The sequence below is a fragment of the Poromitra crassiceps genome (genome assembly GCF_964638095.1).
Source record: "Poromitra crassiceps genome assembly, chromosome: 3".
Taxonomy (NCBI): domain Eukaryota; kingdom Metazoa; phylum Chordata; class Actinopteri; order Beryciformes; family Melamphaidae; genus Poromitra; species Poromitra crassiceps.
Window position 1 is genome coordinate 75,667,070 of NC_139625.1, and position 17,245 is coordinate 75,684,314.

At 48.2% G+C, this 17,245-nt stretch overlaps 1 protein-coding gene across 1 annotated transcript in view; it reads right to left on the reverse strand.

Annotated features, from left to right (window-relative positions):
* Positions 1–17,245, reverse strand: part of LOC310773728 (CLIP-associating protein 1-like) — a gene marked incomplete at its 5' end in the record, with an annotated part of 113,781 nt that overhangs the window by 21,246 nt on the left and 75,290 nt on the right. Inside the window, 9 exons of the mRNA XM_083633662.1 lie at positions 3,262–3,387; positions 8,090–8,190; positions 9,179–9,325; positions 10,144–10,239; positions 11,552–11,774; positions 14,346–14,509; positions 15,222–15,285; positions 15,604–15,851; positions 16,777–16,800. Coding sequence (XP_083489788.1) covers positions 3,262–3,387; positions 8,090–8,190; positions 9,179–9,325; positions 10,144–10,239; positions 11,552–11,774; positions 14,346–14,509; positions 15,222–15,285; positions 15,604–15,851; positions 16,777–16,800 — 1,193 coding nt within the window. The remainder of the gene's footprint in view (positions 1–3,261; positions 3,388–8,089; positions 8,191–9,178; positions 9,326–10,143; positions 10,240–11,551; positions 11,775–14,345; positions 14,510–15,221; positions 15,286–15,603; positions 15,852–16,776; positions 16,801–17,245) is intronic.

A 17,245-nucleotide genomic window follows, 5' to 3' on the forward strand; every position in this document is an offset into this window, starting at 1 on the left:
TCTGCGTTGGCTGGGGGACCGGACCACCCCTGGGGTTGCCTGTCCCGTGGACGGCGTGCAGGGCTGCCGCGGGTCGTCGTCGAACGACCTCGGGCAGGGGGTGGCCTCGCTGTGTGATGGGTCGCCCCGGTCTTGCGCGGCAGGACTCTGCCGACCGCCTCAGTGTCCTCACGCCGCCTCTGGGCCCTGCTGGCGAGGTCCGCCATTGAACCGAAGAGCCTGGTAGGGCAAACGGGCGCGTTGAGGAGGTCCGTCCTCTCATGGCCACGCAGGCTGGTGAGCTGCAGCCAGAGGTGACGCAAGGCGGCCACCGAAGATCCCATGACCCTCCCTGAGTCCTCCGACACACACTCCAGCATCTTGAAGACGTAGTCGGAGACCCGGCGTAGCTCAGTGAACATTTCAGGCTCGGGGGCTGCTTGGACCTGGTCTACCAGGAAGCAATGATACTTAAGCAGGAAGGCCATGGTGTTGGCCATGGAGGCCGCCTGGCCTGCCGCCAGATAGGACTTTTCCAGGAGCGAAGCAGTCTCCCTGCAGGCTGGGGAGGGGAGCAAGGGCTTCCCTTCCTTCTTCTGGCCTGGGAGCAGGTGGTCCGCCACCGCCTTCTCCAGTGGGGGGGGATGTTCATAGCCTGATTGGGCCCCTTCCACGACGCTAGACCAGCACTTAAAGCGTCGGATGGGGGCCTCAGAGGAGTAGGGTTTGGTCCAGGATCGCTGAACCCTACGCTGCACGTCGGGGCAGAAGGGCAGGCTGCCCCGTAGCGGCGTCTCAACGGCGCGGAAGTGGGAGGCGGTGAACATGTCCTTCTCGACGGTAGGGGGCGTAGGCCAGTCCCAGTCGAGGGCGGAAACAGCCCTGGCCACGACCTCCCTGAACTCCCTCTGGTAGATCTCAGAGGAGATGTCGTCAGGAGGGGGGAGCCCCCCGGGGTGAGCCCTTTCTGGGTTACCCGGGCCGGCCAGCAGGGAGGCCTCATCATCCCGTTTTGGGTGGATCTCGAGGAAGTCATCCCAGGGTCCCCCGCCTCCGGCCATCTTGGCGGAAAGGCGAGCCCATTCCGAGACACGGGAGTTAGCCGCACCTTCACCCGACCTGGGGGAGGGGGGCAGGGAACAGCGGGAACCATGTGGGGAACGCAGGTGGGGACCGCGCTGGGAACCCGTCTTGTGCTGTGAACCCGCTGGGAAACTGTGCCGGGTATACTGCTCGCACTGCCGTGATCCCGGCGGGAAGTCACGCTGGGAACCTACCTGGCAGCTGTGCTGTGAACCCGACCGAGAACCGCGTTGGGAAATTCGCGCGTCATGCCGCGGGCGCTTCGGCGGGGAGCACTGTTGGGAACCTACCTTTTTTCTTTGGTAGCTGTGCTGCGAACCCGACCGGGAACCCCGCGCATCTTGCCGTGGGCGCTTCAGCGGGCAGCGCTGCTGGGAACCCTCCTTGTGGCCATGCTGTGAACCCCAACGAGACACACGTGGGGAGCTCACCTGGGAGCACTGCTGGGAACCCTCCTTGTGGCCGTGCTGTGAACCCAAACGAGAAGCACGTGGGGAGCTCTCCTGGGAGCTGTGCTGGGAGCCCTCCCGAGAGTTGTCAACGTGCTGCTGTCCGAGAGGCAGCGGGGTGTCGGAGGTAGCAGGCCCAGAGGTAGTCTGACTCTGGCTGGGCTCAGCTGCAGCAGCAACGCCGCCAGCGTGGCCTCTGAAGAAGTCTGCCCTGTATTTTTGAGTGCTACGAGGCATCTCAGTACAGGCGAGGCAAAACTCCGGATCTCCGAGGCAGCTATCTGCGTGGGCCTGTCCCAGGCATTCAACACACAGCGTGTGCGAGTCCTTGGCTGATAGCCACGCGCCACACTTGTCCGCACAGCGCTTCGCCTTGTTAACACTAGCCATCCTGTTAGAACACGCGGTAGTGACAGGCGAACAACGTTAACGTTAATGTATCCTCTTCTTTATCGCCTTGTGGGTAACACTGAAGCAAGCGAGTTACACAAACCACTGAACGTGGCAGACCGAGCGCGCGTAGGCGGCAGGCTATTTTAGCGGGTCTTAACTCTAGCAAGCCAGTCGGCAGTGGTGCCGACTAATACCTGTAACCCAATACAAGAACGAGACTAAGCTACGAAACACGTGACGCTAGTAGCGGAGAGTTATCTCTACGTGAGGTTAGCTTAGACAGAGCAATTCAATTAGCAAGCATACAACGACACTCGGACCGGCTTGTTCTTAAAAGCCGCCGACACGTGAAAAAAACACTTAGCTTTGTCGCTCGCCTCCAACTTTCACCGCCCAGGCGAAGGTAACCTTCCAGACCGGAAAATCAACGACCGAGGTTCCCGTCCGCTACGCCGATGTACGGGGAGCAGTTGAAGTGAAAGTGGTCGGGCAAGCTAACGCTAATCTGGAGCAATAATTCACACGTCTGTCCTTGGCCGAATGCAGGTAAGAGTGGTGTTTTCCCGGTCCAATTCCAGGCGTGAGGGCTTGTGCCCGCCTCTACTCCTGCTATTGGATGGGAGACCATGAGACCGTCAGGATCGCCCCGGATTTTCCAAGGGTCCAGTCTGCATCCTGTCAACGGTCTAATGGATGGTTGGAAAGGACACTTTTAAAGTAATAAAAGGTAAGAGCATTCGATAGCGTGTACCACGCAGAGATGGCAATAGGTGGGAGCCGAGCTTCAACGAAATAAAACAAGGGGTTTCACAGTACTTCCTTAAGAAACTAAAGCCTAAAAGAAACGGATACACCACTTGCCTAGGAGTCAACAGCAATTTCAAAGTGAAATGAACAATGAATTGAAGTGCATTTATTTGTGTTCTACTTCGAGCGAGGTGCACGAGCAAGAAGGGGGGCGGCTACTGTCGCCTGCTAAAAACAGGGTGTAAATGACATCTGCTACAGTGAAGATCTCAGCTAAAAACAGGGTGTAAATTACATCTTTTCAAGTCAACTTGTTCATCTCAGGGCTTGTGGAGATGGGAGGTGAGCAGTATGGAGGCCCACCCCCTCCCTTTTTTAACATTTGAAAGTTGTACCCCATCCACTTCAATTGCTTAGGAGAATTCTGCACGGTGTTCTGCTGTGAAACCCCTAAAATGTTTTGTGGATTAAAAAACGTCACCTGTCCTTCCATCAGCATGGGGGTGAGTAGATAATGACAGAATTTTCATTTTTGGGTGAACTAATCCTTTAAGCTCCTGTACTGTGAAACCCCACAAGGGAGGAGAAGAATGAAAGGGGGTGGGGTTACCTGGGTGAGTAAGCACGCCGGAGGGCCTTGAGGGAGGAGTGGGCAGGGGGGATGGGGGGGAGAGGATAGGGGAAGGGTGGAGGAGGGTACTTGGAGAGCCCGTCGGCACTCCAGCCCCATAGCCGACTGGAAGAGCCAGGGGAGAGGGGAGGGAGGGAGAGGAAGGAAGAGCCAGGGGAGAGGGGAAGGAGGGAGAGGAAGGAAGAGCCAGGGGAGAGGGGAAGGAGGGAGAGGAAGGAAGAGCCAGGGGAGAGGGGAGGGAGAGGAAGGAATAGCCGGGGGAGAGGAGGGAAGAGCAGGGGGAAAGAGGAGGGGGGAGGGAAGGAGGGAAGAGCAGGGGAAAGAGGAGGGGGGAGGGAAGGGCCGGGGAAGAGGGGAGGAAAGAGCCGGGGGGGAGGGGAGGGAAAAGCCGGGGGAGAGGGAAAAGCCGGGGGAGGGAAGAGGTGGGGGAGAGGGGAGGGAGGGAGGAGGTGGGGGAGAGGGGAGGGAGGGAGGGGGGGGGAAGAGGTGGGGGAGAGGGGAGGGAGGGAGGAGGTGGGGGAGAGGGGAGGGAGGGAGAGGAGGAAGAGTTGGGAAGCGGTCCAAGGGGAGAAGATAGAGATGGGAGAAAAGGGGGGATATAAGCACTATTCTCAGTCCATGTTAGTCAGGGTTAGGGGAATCACCATCAGCTGGTCAACTTTTGCTGCAGGTTAAAAAGAGTAGATATCCCCACCCTGGAGCAGCTCCCCATATGTATTGACCACTACAAGATGTAGTGGTCAATACATATTTCGGAGCTGCACCAGTGTGCAGGTTTCTACTCTTTTTAACATTCATATGCATTTGTATCCGGCACCTGGCCTAAACACACACAACTACTCCACCAAACTTTTGCTGCAGTCATATTAGCGTCCACTTTGGCAGATATCCAACCATCAATCTCCTCTATTTTAAAAGATAATGTGACTGGTTGGTCATTTTAAGTGGCTGGTGGACAAAAAAGTAATTTTGCTGCCAAAAAAAGAAGAAAAAATCATTAACAGCACTCCGGGCCTGTATTAAACAACTTAAAGCAATATTGCACTAACAAGCTTCTATGTGTGAAAAACAAAATTTTATCAATTTGCTTTGACGTCTAACACGTTACATGTGGTCTTAAGTATTGGATTGGTAAATTCTCAGAAACTGATCAGACTGATACCAAACCCTTGTATCAGTGCATGACTAAAAATAATAAAAGCATTGCATTCTTCACTACTGAATACTGCGACTGCAATATGAATTGTGGAAACTAGAGTTGTCATGATAACCGAAACTTCAATACTACTTTGACACCAGTGCGAGAGATTGAGTTTGATATTTCATTTGATAAAAGTAATAAATAATAAAATAAACACTTCGACCACATTGTTCTCCAAGCTGAACTTCTGTTTCCACATCACCTCCACAGGGTCATTACTGTATGTGCAGCAGACAACGACTTGACTATTGACTGCAGCAGACAGAGTCAGACAGCAGACTGCAGCAGACAGAGTCAGACTGCAGACAGAGTCAGACAGCAGACTGCAGCAGACAGAGTCAGACAGCAGACTGCTGCAGACAGAGTCAGACAGCGGACAGAGTCAGACAGCAGACTGCAGCAGACAGAGTCAGACAGCAGACTGCAGCAGACAGAGTCAGACTGCAGACAGAGTCAGACAGCAGACTGCTGCAGACAGAGTCAGACAGCAGACTGCTGCAGACAGAGTCAGACAGCAGACTGCAGCAGACAGAGTCAGACAGCAGACTGCTGCAGACAGAGTCAGACAGCGGACAGAGTCAGACAGCAGACTGCTGCAGACAGAGTCAGACAGCAGACTGCAGCAGACAGAGTCAGACAGCAGACTGCAGCAGACAGAGTCAGACTGCAGACTGCAGCAGACAGAGTCAGACTGCAGACAGAGTCAGACAGCAGACTGCTGCAGACAGAGTCAGACAGCAGACTGCAGCAGACAGAGTCAGACTGCAGACAGAGTCAGACAGCAGACTGCTGCAGACAGAGTAGTCAGACTGCAGACAGCAGACTGCTGCAGACAGAGTCAGACAGCAGACTGCAGCAGACAGAGTCAGACTGCAGACAGAGTCAGACAGCAGACTGCTGCAGACAGAGTCAGACAGCAGACTGCTGCAGACAGAGTCAGACAGCAGACTGCAGCAGACAGAGTCAGACAGCAGACTGCTGCAGACAGAGTCAGACAGCGGACAGAGTCAGACAGCAGACTGCTGCAGACAGAGTCAGACAGCAGACTGCAGCAGACAGAGTCAGACTGCAGACAGAGTCAGACAGCAGACTGCTGCAGACAGAGTCAGACAGCAGACAGAGTCAGACAGCAGACTGCTGCAGACAGAGTCAGACTGCAGACAGAGTCAGACAGCAGCAGACAGAGTTAGACAGCAGACTGCAGCAGACAGAGTCAGACTGCAGACAGAGTCAGACAGCAGACTGCTGCAGACAGAGTCAGACAGCAGACTGCTGCAGACAGAGTCAGACTGCAGACAGACAGCAGACTGCTGCAGACAGAGTCAGACAGCAGACTGCAGCAGACAGAGTCAGACTGCAGACAGAGTCAGACAGCAGACAGAGTCAGACAGCAGACTGCAGCAGATAGAGTCAGACTGCAGACAGAGTCAGACAGCAGACTGCTGCAGACAGAGTCAGACTGCAGACAGAGTCAGACAGCAGACTGCTGCAGACAGAGTCAGACTGCAGACAGAGTCAGACAGCAGACTGCTGCAGACAGAGTCAGACTGCAGACAGAGTCAGACAGCAGACTCAGCAGACAGTCAGACAGCAGACTGCTGCAGACAGAGTCAGACAGCAGACTCAGCAGACAGAGTCAGACAGCAGACTGCTGCAGACAGAGTCAGACAGCAGACAGAGTCAGACAGCAGACTGCAGCAGACAGAGTCAGACAGCAGACTGCAGCAGACAGAGTCAGACAGCAGACTGCAGCAGACAGAGTCAGACAGCAGACTGCAGCAGACAGAGTCAGACAGCAGACTACAGCAGACAGAGTCAGACAGCTGAAAACACTCAAACAGCATCACAGTGTTGAACCGTATCCCAGTCCACCTGAACCGGATGGCAAGTCGGTACCATTGACTGTATATTATATGGACCACACGTCCCGTTTTCGTACTTCACACTATGCAAAAGTGAAGCCACAATATCTTGTTTCAGCGAGCTGAGAGTGGCTGTCACAGCTGTTTTTACATCAACTACTTATCAACTTACTATTATATTATATACTTATCAGAAAAATTAGCACTTGAACATACTGCATGATAAGAACTACTGAAAATGATGGAAACCATCTTTGGTCAAAGTTTATTTGAAGGGGAACTTTGATTTTTTAGTTTGGCTCATGTCCCATCCTCTAACATGGATGGGGCGGGACATATGACCTATACTGCAGCCAGCCACCAGGGCAATCGAGATTATTTGGCCTCACTTTTGAGGAACTATGATGATGTCCATATGTTATACATTCTATGATGGGTACCAGGAATGAAACATTGAACAGAGCCAACAAAGACGGACACCCAGCCAGCTTCAAAAGCACTGAGAAATCTATGCAACAAAGCTGGCCAGGTCAATGGTTGCTTCTTGTTTTTCCTGATATCATCTAGCCTGGTAAACCAGCCGGTCACGTGAACTCACATTTCATTTCGTTCTTCGTTCCCGCCTGGCCTGAAGCCATCACAACAGTCTTTGCAGTGGGCGGAAGTTGGGCGGGTGTACTTGCCTTGACAGACAACTCCTTCAGCCAATCAGCGTTGGGATCTAGTCAAACCCAAAACCACTCGGGAGAACAGCAAAAACATATTTTATGCCCAGAACCTCCGCTGTTGCATATTCCTGTACTTGTTTAATTCTTGTTATTGAGTCTATTTCTGCAATAACTGCACTTTATGGCTGTTTAAACTAGACGAACATTGACATTACTCCTCGAGGCGGCCATTACGGTTTTGCTAGGGACGTTCTGATTGGCCGGTTACAATGCCAACTACGAGGCAGGTCGCTGATTGGCTCATCCGCTTTGAAGTTTCTGCAGACAGCCCTCCCAGAGTTGAGGCCAGATGGTCCCACAGAACCAAATGAAACGTGAGCTCACGTGATCGGCTGGTTTACCAGGCTAGATATCATCGGCGTCAAAGTAAATAACTCTATAGTATCATGATAACACTAGTGGAAAGAATGTTTTTGCAGTGCTTGAACATTTTGAGGAAAGGATGGGTTGATAAGATGCTAATGCTAAGGATTTTCTCAGTTCGAATAAAATAAAAGATTGGTTTGATGTGCAGCTTGATATATCGGCCAGTGATTCTCCAAAACGTCAGAATAACTTGTTTAGATGGTTGTGTTAAAAAGAAAAAGGAAAAAAGAAAGAAATCCTGGTGATGAGAAACTGCAGCCTCTTGTCATTTAGAAACAGCAGTTGTCATGTATTTGTTGGATTGCAGGTGCGGCCCTGACAGTGACATCATGGCTGTCTAAGCTGTACCTGACGGTGACATCATGGCTGTCTAAGCTGTACCTGACGGTGACATCATGGCTCTCTAAGCTGTACCTGACGGTGACATCATGGCTGTCTAAGCTGTACCTGACGGTGACATCATGGCTGTCTAAGCTGTACCTGACGGTGACATCATGGCTGTCTAAGCTGTACCTGACGGTGACATCATGGCTGTCTAAGCTGTACCTGACGGTGACATCATGGCTGTCTAAGCTGTACCTGACGGTGACATCATGGCTGTCTAAGCTGTACCTGACGGTGACATCATGGTTGTCTAAGCTGTAGCCTACCTGGGAGAAAGGCCGCCATGGGAGCAGTTAGTGGGCGAGGTCAGCGGGCTGCTGCGGCTGCTGTGTTGCCGTGGCGGCGTGCGTCCTGCCGAGGGAGACGCCTACAGACCAACAAAGAAAGACACAGCTGGATTTAGACTATGTATACAATTTTTTTTTTATAAACAAATACATCTATATAATAAAGTTGACGTCTGTCTTTTAGGCAAACCCACACCCTGATAACCACCTCCCCAGGTCGGATTGGGCTGAAAATTTGCATCGCGATGGGTTATGAATCTGGGGAGGGTCATGGTCAGGTCATCAAGTCCTGGAACCACCTGCAAAGTCCTGGAAACCACCTGATGCCCACACCCTGGGTCAGATTGGGCTGAAAATGTGCATGGCGGTGGGTTATGATCCAGAGGGAAGGACACCACCATCATTTTTAGCCAAGCAAAGGGCACAATTGTATTGCTTTTTCAGGGTATATGCAATAATCCTGAAGTTAAATTCAATACCTTTTAAGAACTTTTTTTAAGACCTTTTCAATAAATTTTAAGACCTCAACGTCACTTTCGTCAAATCAGCGATAGGGGTGTAATCACAAGTTTCATCACAATACGATATAGATTCAATTCAGGGGTTTGCGATTGATATGAGACGATATCATATGTCCATTTAACACCATCAACACAATAGCTACAACATTTTATATTTCTCAAATCGCAATTAAGAATTTTTAATAAATTTTAAGGGCTTTAATTTTCCCTAAATTGATTTATCAACTTTTAATACATTTCGATACCCCATTTTTTAACCCGGGCAACGCCGGCTACATTGCGTTGTGTTATATTTCCATGTCAAAAACACATTCTTGAGAGTGTCCTGGCTGTGTTTCATCGGCCTTGCCATTCTCTTGTGGCGTGTGGCAGGCATATGCATTTTAGAGCAAATAAAACAAAACAAACAAAGTAATCCCCTAAAGTAATCTATTTTTAAGGACAGTAACTGTATTCAGAATACCACCAAATTAAACTGTAATGGAATACAGTTACTCATATTTTGTATTTTAAATCCATGTAATCGTTACACCCCGACCCTGGTTACCATGGCGCTGTTGGCGCTGGCGTTCCTCAGGTGGTTGTGCAGCAGCTTGGTGGTTCCGTCCTGGAAGGTCTTTGGCAGAGCTCCCAGCAGCATGGTGAACTCTGGTGTGTTCAGCTCAAACAGGGCGATCAGCACAACCTGGGCTGCCTGCACACACACATGCGCGCGCACACACATATACACACACACACACCAAACGTGTTAGTTCATCAAGCACTAAAACATTCAACAGTGTGTCCGTTCAGCTGAAAATAAAAAAGAAAGAGAAGCCAACATCGAAAACAGAGGTTCCCATTTGGAAACCACATAAATGAAACATGTAAGAGCAATAAATGATAAGTGTTACATCATGCACAACCCTGTTGAAAAAGAAACAGCATTACTGTATGTTTAGGATCCGTTGGCACAGTTAGTCTCAGAGTTAAGACTGGTAAAACTTGGCATAACCAGAAATACATGCACACAAGACCCCAAACCCTGCTATCAAGACAGGACACCATTTTGTCCACTGGCCCAGCGGCTGGAAGATGGAAACATTCACTGATAATTTTCATCATTTTACGAGCCATCGAAGGTTATTTTGATGCTCGGTTGGTACAGCACAAACTTATCAGCTAATATTTAAGTTCCCACCCTGCTTCCCCAAACAGCTGAAACAGACAATATAAAACTCAAGTGGCAGCACAGACTGTTAGGAAATGTACCTGAAATATATAAGGTATTAGTTATATTTAATATAGATATAACAGTATATAATAATAAAGTAGTTAGGCTTTTAAGGCATTCGCGTAATTGACCAGCGGTCATTTCATTCAAAGCTCTTTCGTGTCCACTTTTCAGACTGCCAGCTGATCCCTGTGAGCATTTGTGAAAGGTCAAGCTGGGTTAGAGGAGGTTATGTCAAAGTTGCTGCGAGGAAGGAGGGGAAGGGGGGGGTTGGTCATGCCGTTCGATGGAGAGTCTACCTGCTTACACCTCTCCTCCAGGTTGCCCTCCCCAGGCAGAGAGGCCACGGTGCTGGGTCTGCCTGAGAAATCCTCCCCCGCCCAATTATGGAGGGTCTAGGGGGTTCGGTGAACGGAGAAATGGCGGTTGGAAAATCAGCATGTCATGTCATTAAAATGAAAACAAAGATAAACTAAAAAGCTTACAAATGAAGAAACATAAAGCTGAAATGAAAAAAAGATCAACAAAACCAAGCAAACAAGAAAAGGAAACCGTCTCTGGAGTGATTAACCTCACCGCCATTGACAGGGTTCCCACAACTTCTTAAACATCAAATTCAAGGACTTTTCAAGGACTTTCCAGGCCCAATCCTGTCAAATTCAAGGAGCCAACACAGCCTAGTTTGAAAGTTCATTACTGTTACAACACTGAGAATGTTTCTAATGAGAAGCTCACAGACAAACTATTACAAAGCAAGAGAGGCTTCAATGTGTGAACACTTCTCCACTGTGCTGTGTTACAGTGATGGCAGGCTACATGCAGACGGTGGCATTTCTATTTCAATTCTCGCACAAAACATATCAATTCAAGCACTTTCAATGACCCATGTCTATTTTAAAAAACGTTCAATTGTTAGCGATTGTTAGCGCGGTGACCAGCACTGGTCCAGCTCTATAAGTCACTCTGTTGGTCCACAAAAAGTTCACCACGCTTTAGCGGGCACAGTTTTCGCCATAGTTTTTCTCAAATTCACAAACTTTCGAGGATTTCAAGCAGCGGTGGGAACCCTGCATTGGCTGTGGCAGATACCATGCCTGAGTTTACCATGGTGTAGGGGCGGGACAATATAAGATATTATAATCTATCGCGATAATAAACACTCTAGATAATTGTATCGTGGTGAATTTCCATTAATCCTATAATTGTGAATATCATCACATGAGAATTAATAGCTGTCTATCTTAGCTCTCTAACAAGTCAAAGTCCTATTCATTTCCTGGCTTAGTTTGAATTGCCATTTGGCACAAGGGGGAGCCTGCATCTTTCCAGTCAATCGTCGTCAACATGGCTGAAGCGGGCTCGGCTTGCCCGCTGTATCCTCCAGCTAAAGAATTTAAATAAGATGTGTGGAAATGTTATGGGTTCAAAAATAAAAGACAGGGTTCACACCTACAGAACCTGCTGATGAAAGGTATCTGCCCAGGCGACCAACAACTCAAAATATTTGTTTCTTAACAAAATGTAAGGTAAATTGATTCTAGTATGTTTTATTGCCATTATTAAGAATTCTAAGCATATTTTGATGATTTTTGCGAAAATATCGTTAATCACGATTATTTTGGACAGGACAATCGTGACATGAAATTTCCATATCGTCCCAGCCATACCACAGTTAGACTTGGACAGCCCCGCCCTGCCCCAGCCTACCTTGCGGACGTCGGAGCTCTTGGGCTCGGTGGTCCAGGTGATGATGCGGGACACGGCGAGGCGTGTCTCGCTGGAGTTGACGAAGTCGCCCGGGTCCATCAGCCGGGCCAGGGCCTCGATGTAGCGCAGGATGGCCACCTTCACCTTCAGGTTGGGCGTCTGCGTCTGGTCCACGATGAAGCGCATCAGGATGTTGAACTGCTGCTCGAACGGGAACGACTCCCTGCCAGAGGAAGACAGACAAAAGCTGCCGTCACATAAACCTGTTTGTTTTATTCTGACTGAAATCAGGCCGATGGAAGATTTCCACATTTACACGAGCACTAAATACAAGGATCACATGGTGTGTGTTTGTAATCACAATAAAAGTCTCTGATATGAGCAAAATACAGAATCCAGGGCTAGAGCATGGGCTTTCATTCTTAAAGCCCCTGGAAACCAAAAAATAAATGTGTTTTGAGTTTGTCAACACCACAGAAAATGTTTATATTAACACGTTCACTGCCAATGACGAGTTGACTCGTCAAACACAATCCAACCGTTCACTGCCAATGACGAGTTGAGACGTCAAAAAAAAAAATTTTTTTTTTTTTGACGGTGCTACGTGGATCAATGCCCCCCACGTCTCCTATAAAAATATTGGAAGTATTGAATGTGTATAATCTATTTTACCGACCAACTAAGTGGCGACAGTGCTCTCCCGACAGAGAGAAAGCCAACCAAAAACAGCCGCGGGAGGAAGCCATTCTCAAGGAAATGGCATGGCGATTTTACAGTCATCAGTCACCAGACTCGCCCGAGAGCGGCCGCGCCAGCAGCAGCACACCGAGAGCGGAGAGCGGTGCTGGCGTGGGGGATTGCAAATTTGCATAATAGATTATGGGTGAAACACACTTTGAAACACCCGCAGAAAGGCCAGAATCGCACGCATTCCGAAAACCCAGAAACGAACGAGCCTCATTCTCATACTGTAGGCGAAAACGCTTTCACGCTGCTGCACACGGGCGCACAACGGTGGGGGGTTCCAAAAATAGACTGGGTGGGCAGCATAAAGCCTAGAATCGCACAAAGCTTCATCAAAGCTCTCAACCGAAAATCCAAGAAACGATTGAGCCCCATCCACAGTCCACACTCGCCACACTCGCCGACGAGGGGCCGCCAGAGAGGGAGGCTGCTCACTGCTCAGACAGGCAGGAGAAACTGGCTTGTGACAAACGCCACCAGACACACCCACGGAGGGAGGAGTTTGAAGGAGAGGGTGTTCAGAACTATATTGTTCAGATGTCTGATCTCTCACTGATGCCAAAAATAAATGGTTAAAGTGACTGTTCTGCCTGTTTGATTGAATTTCACAAAACTGCGATTATCTCAGCTTCCTGTCTCAGACGCTGAAACCATGCTGTACTCAACGGCTAATATCTACATAACTACTAACTCTACAAACTAACTCTTTTAGACAGAGAAAGCACACATTCTATTAGTACTTTTGTGAACTTTGTGTTCACAAAGTCCAAGCAGAAAATTATCCTCGGCTCTTGTAAAATGAGCCAGAATCCTCAAAAAACGGCTTGGCAGAAGCTACCTACAGTAAAAAAAAAACGGCTGGCAGTGAATGTGTTAATCACCCAGCCAAATTTGAACAATTAAAAATGTCTCCAAATCTCCAAGTATATAAAATTAGGTTCCAAAATCATGAAAAACAAAGCAGTATTCTCAGCTCTGAAAGTGTGGAGGCGTGTCTGCTGAAGTGCTCCCAGTGCGCTCGCTCCCCAGCCATCCTCCCACAGTGCTGCACAACTTGATACATTCTGATGCATTTTCTTATGCAGGGTAAAGACACTTCAGGTTGATTGGTTCGCGAAGCTTATTGTGTAATAAGTCTGGAGCATAACCACGCCCACTTCAAACCCAACATCAGGAACAGTACAAAAACTGAAATGGCAATATTTAGGATTTGGATTGAAACTAATGTCTAATATTTTTACAGTAGACGTTATTATGCACATAATACCCTAAACTAGATAGTTAGAAGGTTATTGTGGATTTGGGTTTCGAAAAGATAGACCTGTGTCGGGCGCTTGGGACCCTTATTGCTGTACGTCTTTTCTTTCTCATGAAGACTGAGTCAGCACTTAACGTAGGCGCCGCGGCGTAGCCCGATTTTCTATAAAAAACGTTAATGATGTCACTTATGCCAAATGGGCAAGTGTGCGCAGAAATAGTTGAGCTATTCCACCCAAAAGAAGCGTTCAATGTGCATTTACATGATGCAATTTATCCATCGAATGGATTACAAACTTTCAAACATTATGCAAATTTCATTCAGATTGAGCCGGTTTAATCTGATTGAGGCGGTTACATGAGGAATTTCTGTTCTGATTGGGCTACCTTTCTCATTACTACTGGAAGAAGCGCAAATGCGCAATAGCTGTGACCGCATAGGCGAATTTCTGAAATGCAGGATGACAGGGGCAGCCCACCCTACTCAGTGTGTCTGTCTGTCTGTGTCTGTCTGTGTGTGTGTGTGTGTGTGTGCGTGTGTGTGAAGGTGTGTGTTTGTGGCATGAACAAACTTCCATGCACACACCAACTGACCGACCAACAGAGTGACTTTTAGAGCTGCTGGTTGCAGCAAAAAATTAATAAAAAAAAATCCTGTTGCAGCTAAAGAGAGTGAGAGCAAAAGTAGGAAGCACATTAGAGTTTTCAACAATGTGGAGGTAAAATGTGTCTAACCTGCTGACGTCCAGACACACACACACACACACACACACACACACACACACACACAAACCTGGTGACGTCCAGGGCCTTCTGGACTTTGGCCTGGACAGAGCCCAGCAGGTCGGCGCCCATCTTCTTCAGCAGCTGGGTGAGCAGCACGAACAGCCAGTCCAGAAGGTCCTCTCTGTGCAGCGTGATGAAATCCACCAGAGTCTCCAGGAACATGCTGAACACCTACACAGTCAGACAGCGGAGGAGGGGGGGAGAAAAGGAGGGAGCAACAAAGGATAACAGACACACACCCCCCAAAAAAGAGAGAGGAAGAAGAAATCAGCTTCCTCTGTGTGGATTCCAGTGTTCCCACACCTTCTTAAACATCAACTTCAAGCACTTTCCAGGCCAAATTCCCTCAAATTCCAGGACCCAGTGTTCTCATTCAAGGACTAAGGACACTTTCAATGACCCATGTCTATTTATGTCTTATTTTCAAAAACGTTCAAGGCCTTGATTTTTTCTCAGATTCACAAACTTTCGTGACAACGCTTTTTGTGTATCTCTGACAGGTGAGGTGTTGTGAAAATTAATACAAAAGCAGACAAAAACACAAATTTGACAGGACAGTTAAACGAGCACAGATTCAAGAGCTGCAACCCGAACAGTCTGGCTTGATCATAAAGGTGACTAAACACTTACTCTCTGGTGTTAGAGTCCACAGCAACGAGGAGGCATGCAACAGAAAAAGACACTGTTAGTTTGTGCTTCAAATTAGTATTGACTCATGTGTGAATTCAGTGAACTGGTTAAGGCGGGAAAATAACTTTGGTCACAAGTTGCAAAGGCTTTTTTTTAACCAAGAGTTACCAACATTTGGCTGGTGGCTGCTGTTTCTGTCCCACCCAGGTAGCAGCCATGCTGCTGTGGATGTGTGCATCAGGCTGTGTCTTACCTTGCTGTGTGGGTCGGCAAACATCCTGGTGAAGATCTCACAGAGCCTCTTCAGCTCCACACGACTGGGACAGACAGAGACAGAGACCCATCCAGGTCATTTACCAAGTCATTCAAGTCCCAGATACTAATAAGCACTTCCCAGTTTCATTTGTAAACACCCGCGCACTACTCGAGTTTGCCACCGTGCGCTGAGGTCAAAGTTCAGATTGTTTAAACTCTGACCTACTTAACACTGACCTTTCTCCGCTCTACCTCGCGGTGAGAGAAGAGAAGATCGCTTATCATGTGAAGGCAGCTTTAATGTCACCAAAGCTCTGTCTCTCTCTCTTCCACGAACAAACACGCCCACTAATAATAACTAACACCTGGTCCCAGCCTACCTGAGCATCCTCTGGCTCTTGAGCAGGTTCTGAAGGCCCAGCAGTCCCTCCTTGCGCTCGGACCAGTTGGAGCTGGCGCAGTGGTTCAGCACCTCGGCCACGTCCTCCGTCTGCCTCAGGTAGTGGGGCGCCATGCCACCGTTGCGCGAGCTGTAGGAGCGCTCCGAGCAGGCGCTGGAGGCGTCGCTGTTGGCCTCGTCGTCAGAGTACATGCCCGGGGGCTCGAACCGCCGCCTCACCGGCCTCCGCTGGGTGATGAGAGGTGAGGGTTTTTACAAAGACAGGGCGTGTCGTACGGGCAACAAGTAATGCTGTCATGCCTTATGAATCTACAGCAGTCATTAAGGTTGGGTATCGTTTGGATGGTTACGATTCTGATTCATATTCCGATCCGGCTTATCGATTCCAGTTGTTAACGATTATCAATTCCAATTGTTTGACGGGCGGGGTCAAAACAGCTTTTGCAAACATCAACCGCCATGTCCGCCATTTAATGTGTTCAGGTGGGAACTCGGATTTCAAGTATGTTCTGCAGGCAAAATTAGTTTAGGAAGCTTCAATTCCTTTGGAATCCTAATTTTCGATGCCCAACCCTAGCAGTTCACACTTTCCAAATCCAAACCAACAACTATTGCATTTAGAAGATCTAACCATGCAGCTACATTAGAAAGGAAAACAGCCATGGAGATGCATGCAGTTTTCGGATGATGCATTGCAAAATGGATGAAGTTACTTCATGCTGGTTGGAAGCACTGAAATGTATTTTGGTAAGATTGATTGCAGTGATTGTAGTGTGTGTTTCTTTGATGAGACAAACTAATAATGACATTACTGCACTGCAGCCAGTGCATCTGGTGTTACCCAACTGCAACAGAGGGAATCGTGACACATTAACAGCTTTGGTCTAATGGATGAAGTCATGAAAAGATGAGTGTTAGGTAGGCTGCCGTTAGTCGTTAGTGAGACCATGCTGTATCTATCTGGAAGGTCACAGGTTCGATTCCTGCAACAGCCAATGTCTTGTCAAGAGACTGCACCCCAACCTGCTCACTCTCATCTGAAGTCATTTTGGAAATGACTGTCAGCTAAATGCCTCACATATAAATGTCAACCTTTGATAAACATGCACTGCGCATGCAAATAAGGGATGGAGAAAGGTTGTGGCTGATGTACCTTACGACTGGAGTCTCCTAAGAGCTGAGATTTACCCAAGAAGAAAGAGTACAGAGCAAATTAAACCCAGTTTGAACCGCTCAATTCATAGTATCCTGTTACATCACCGCACGGCCATCTTGGTCGTAACAGGTGACTGTAATACATTTGTCAAATGACAGTGAATGGCACCAACAGAAAGGTACAACTATGATCAATAGCAATTAATAAATTAATATATAAATAAATAAATAAATACATACATAATCCATCTATCCATTGATTTACAGCACTTTGTAATTTTGTTAAAAAAGGATTAAACAAATAGTTACTATCATGATTTTGAGGGTCATATCATAACACATTTCCTACTGTACCATTTATTTTAAAAATATTCATTTTAAATTCTTCAAATGGCTTTAAAGATTTAGGCTGCTTGAATGCCATTAATAGCAACAGGACAATATGACTGTCAACTAGGTGTGGAAAT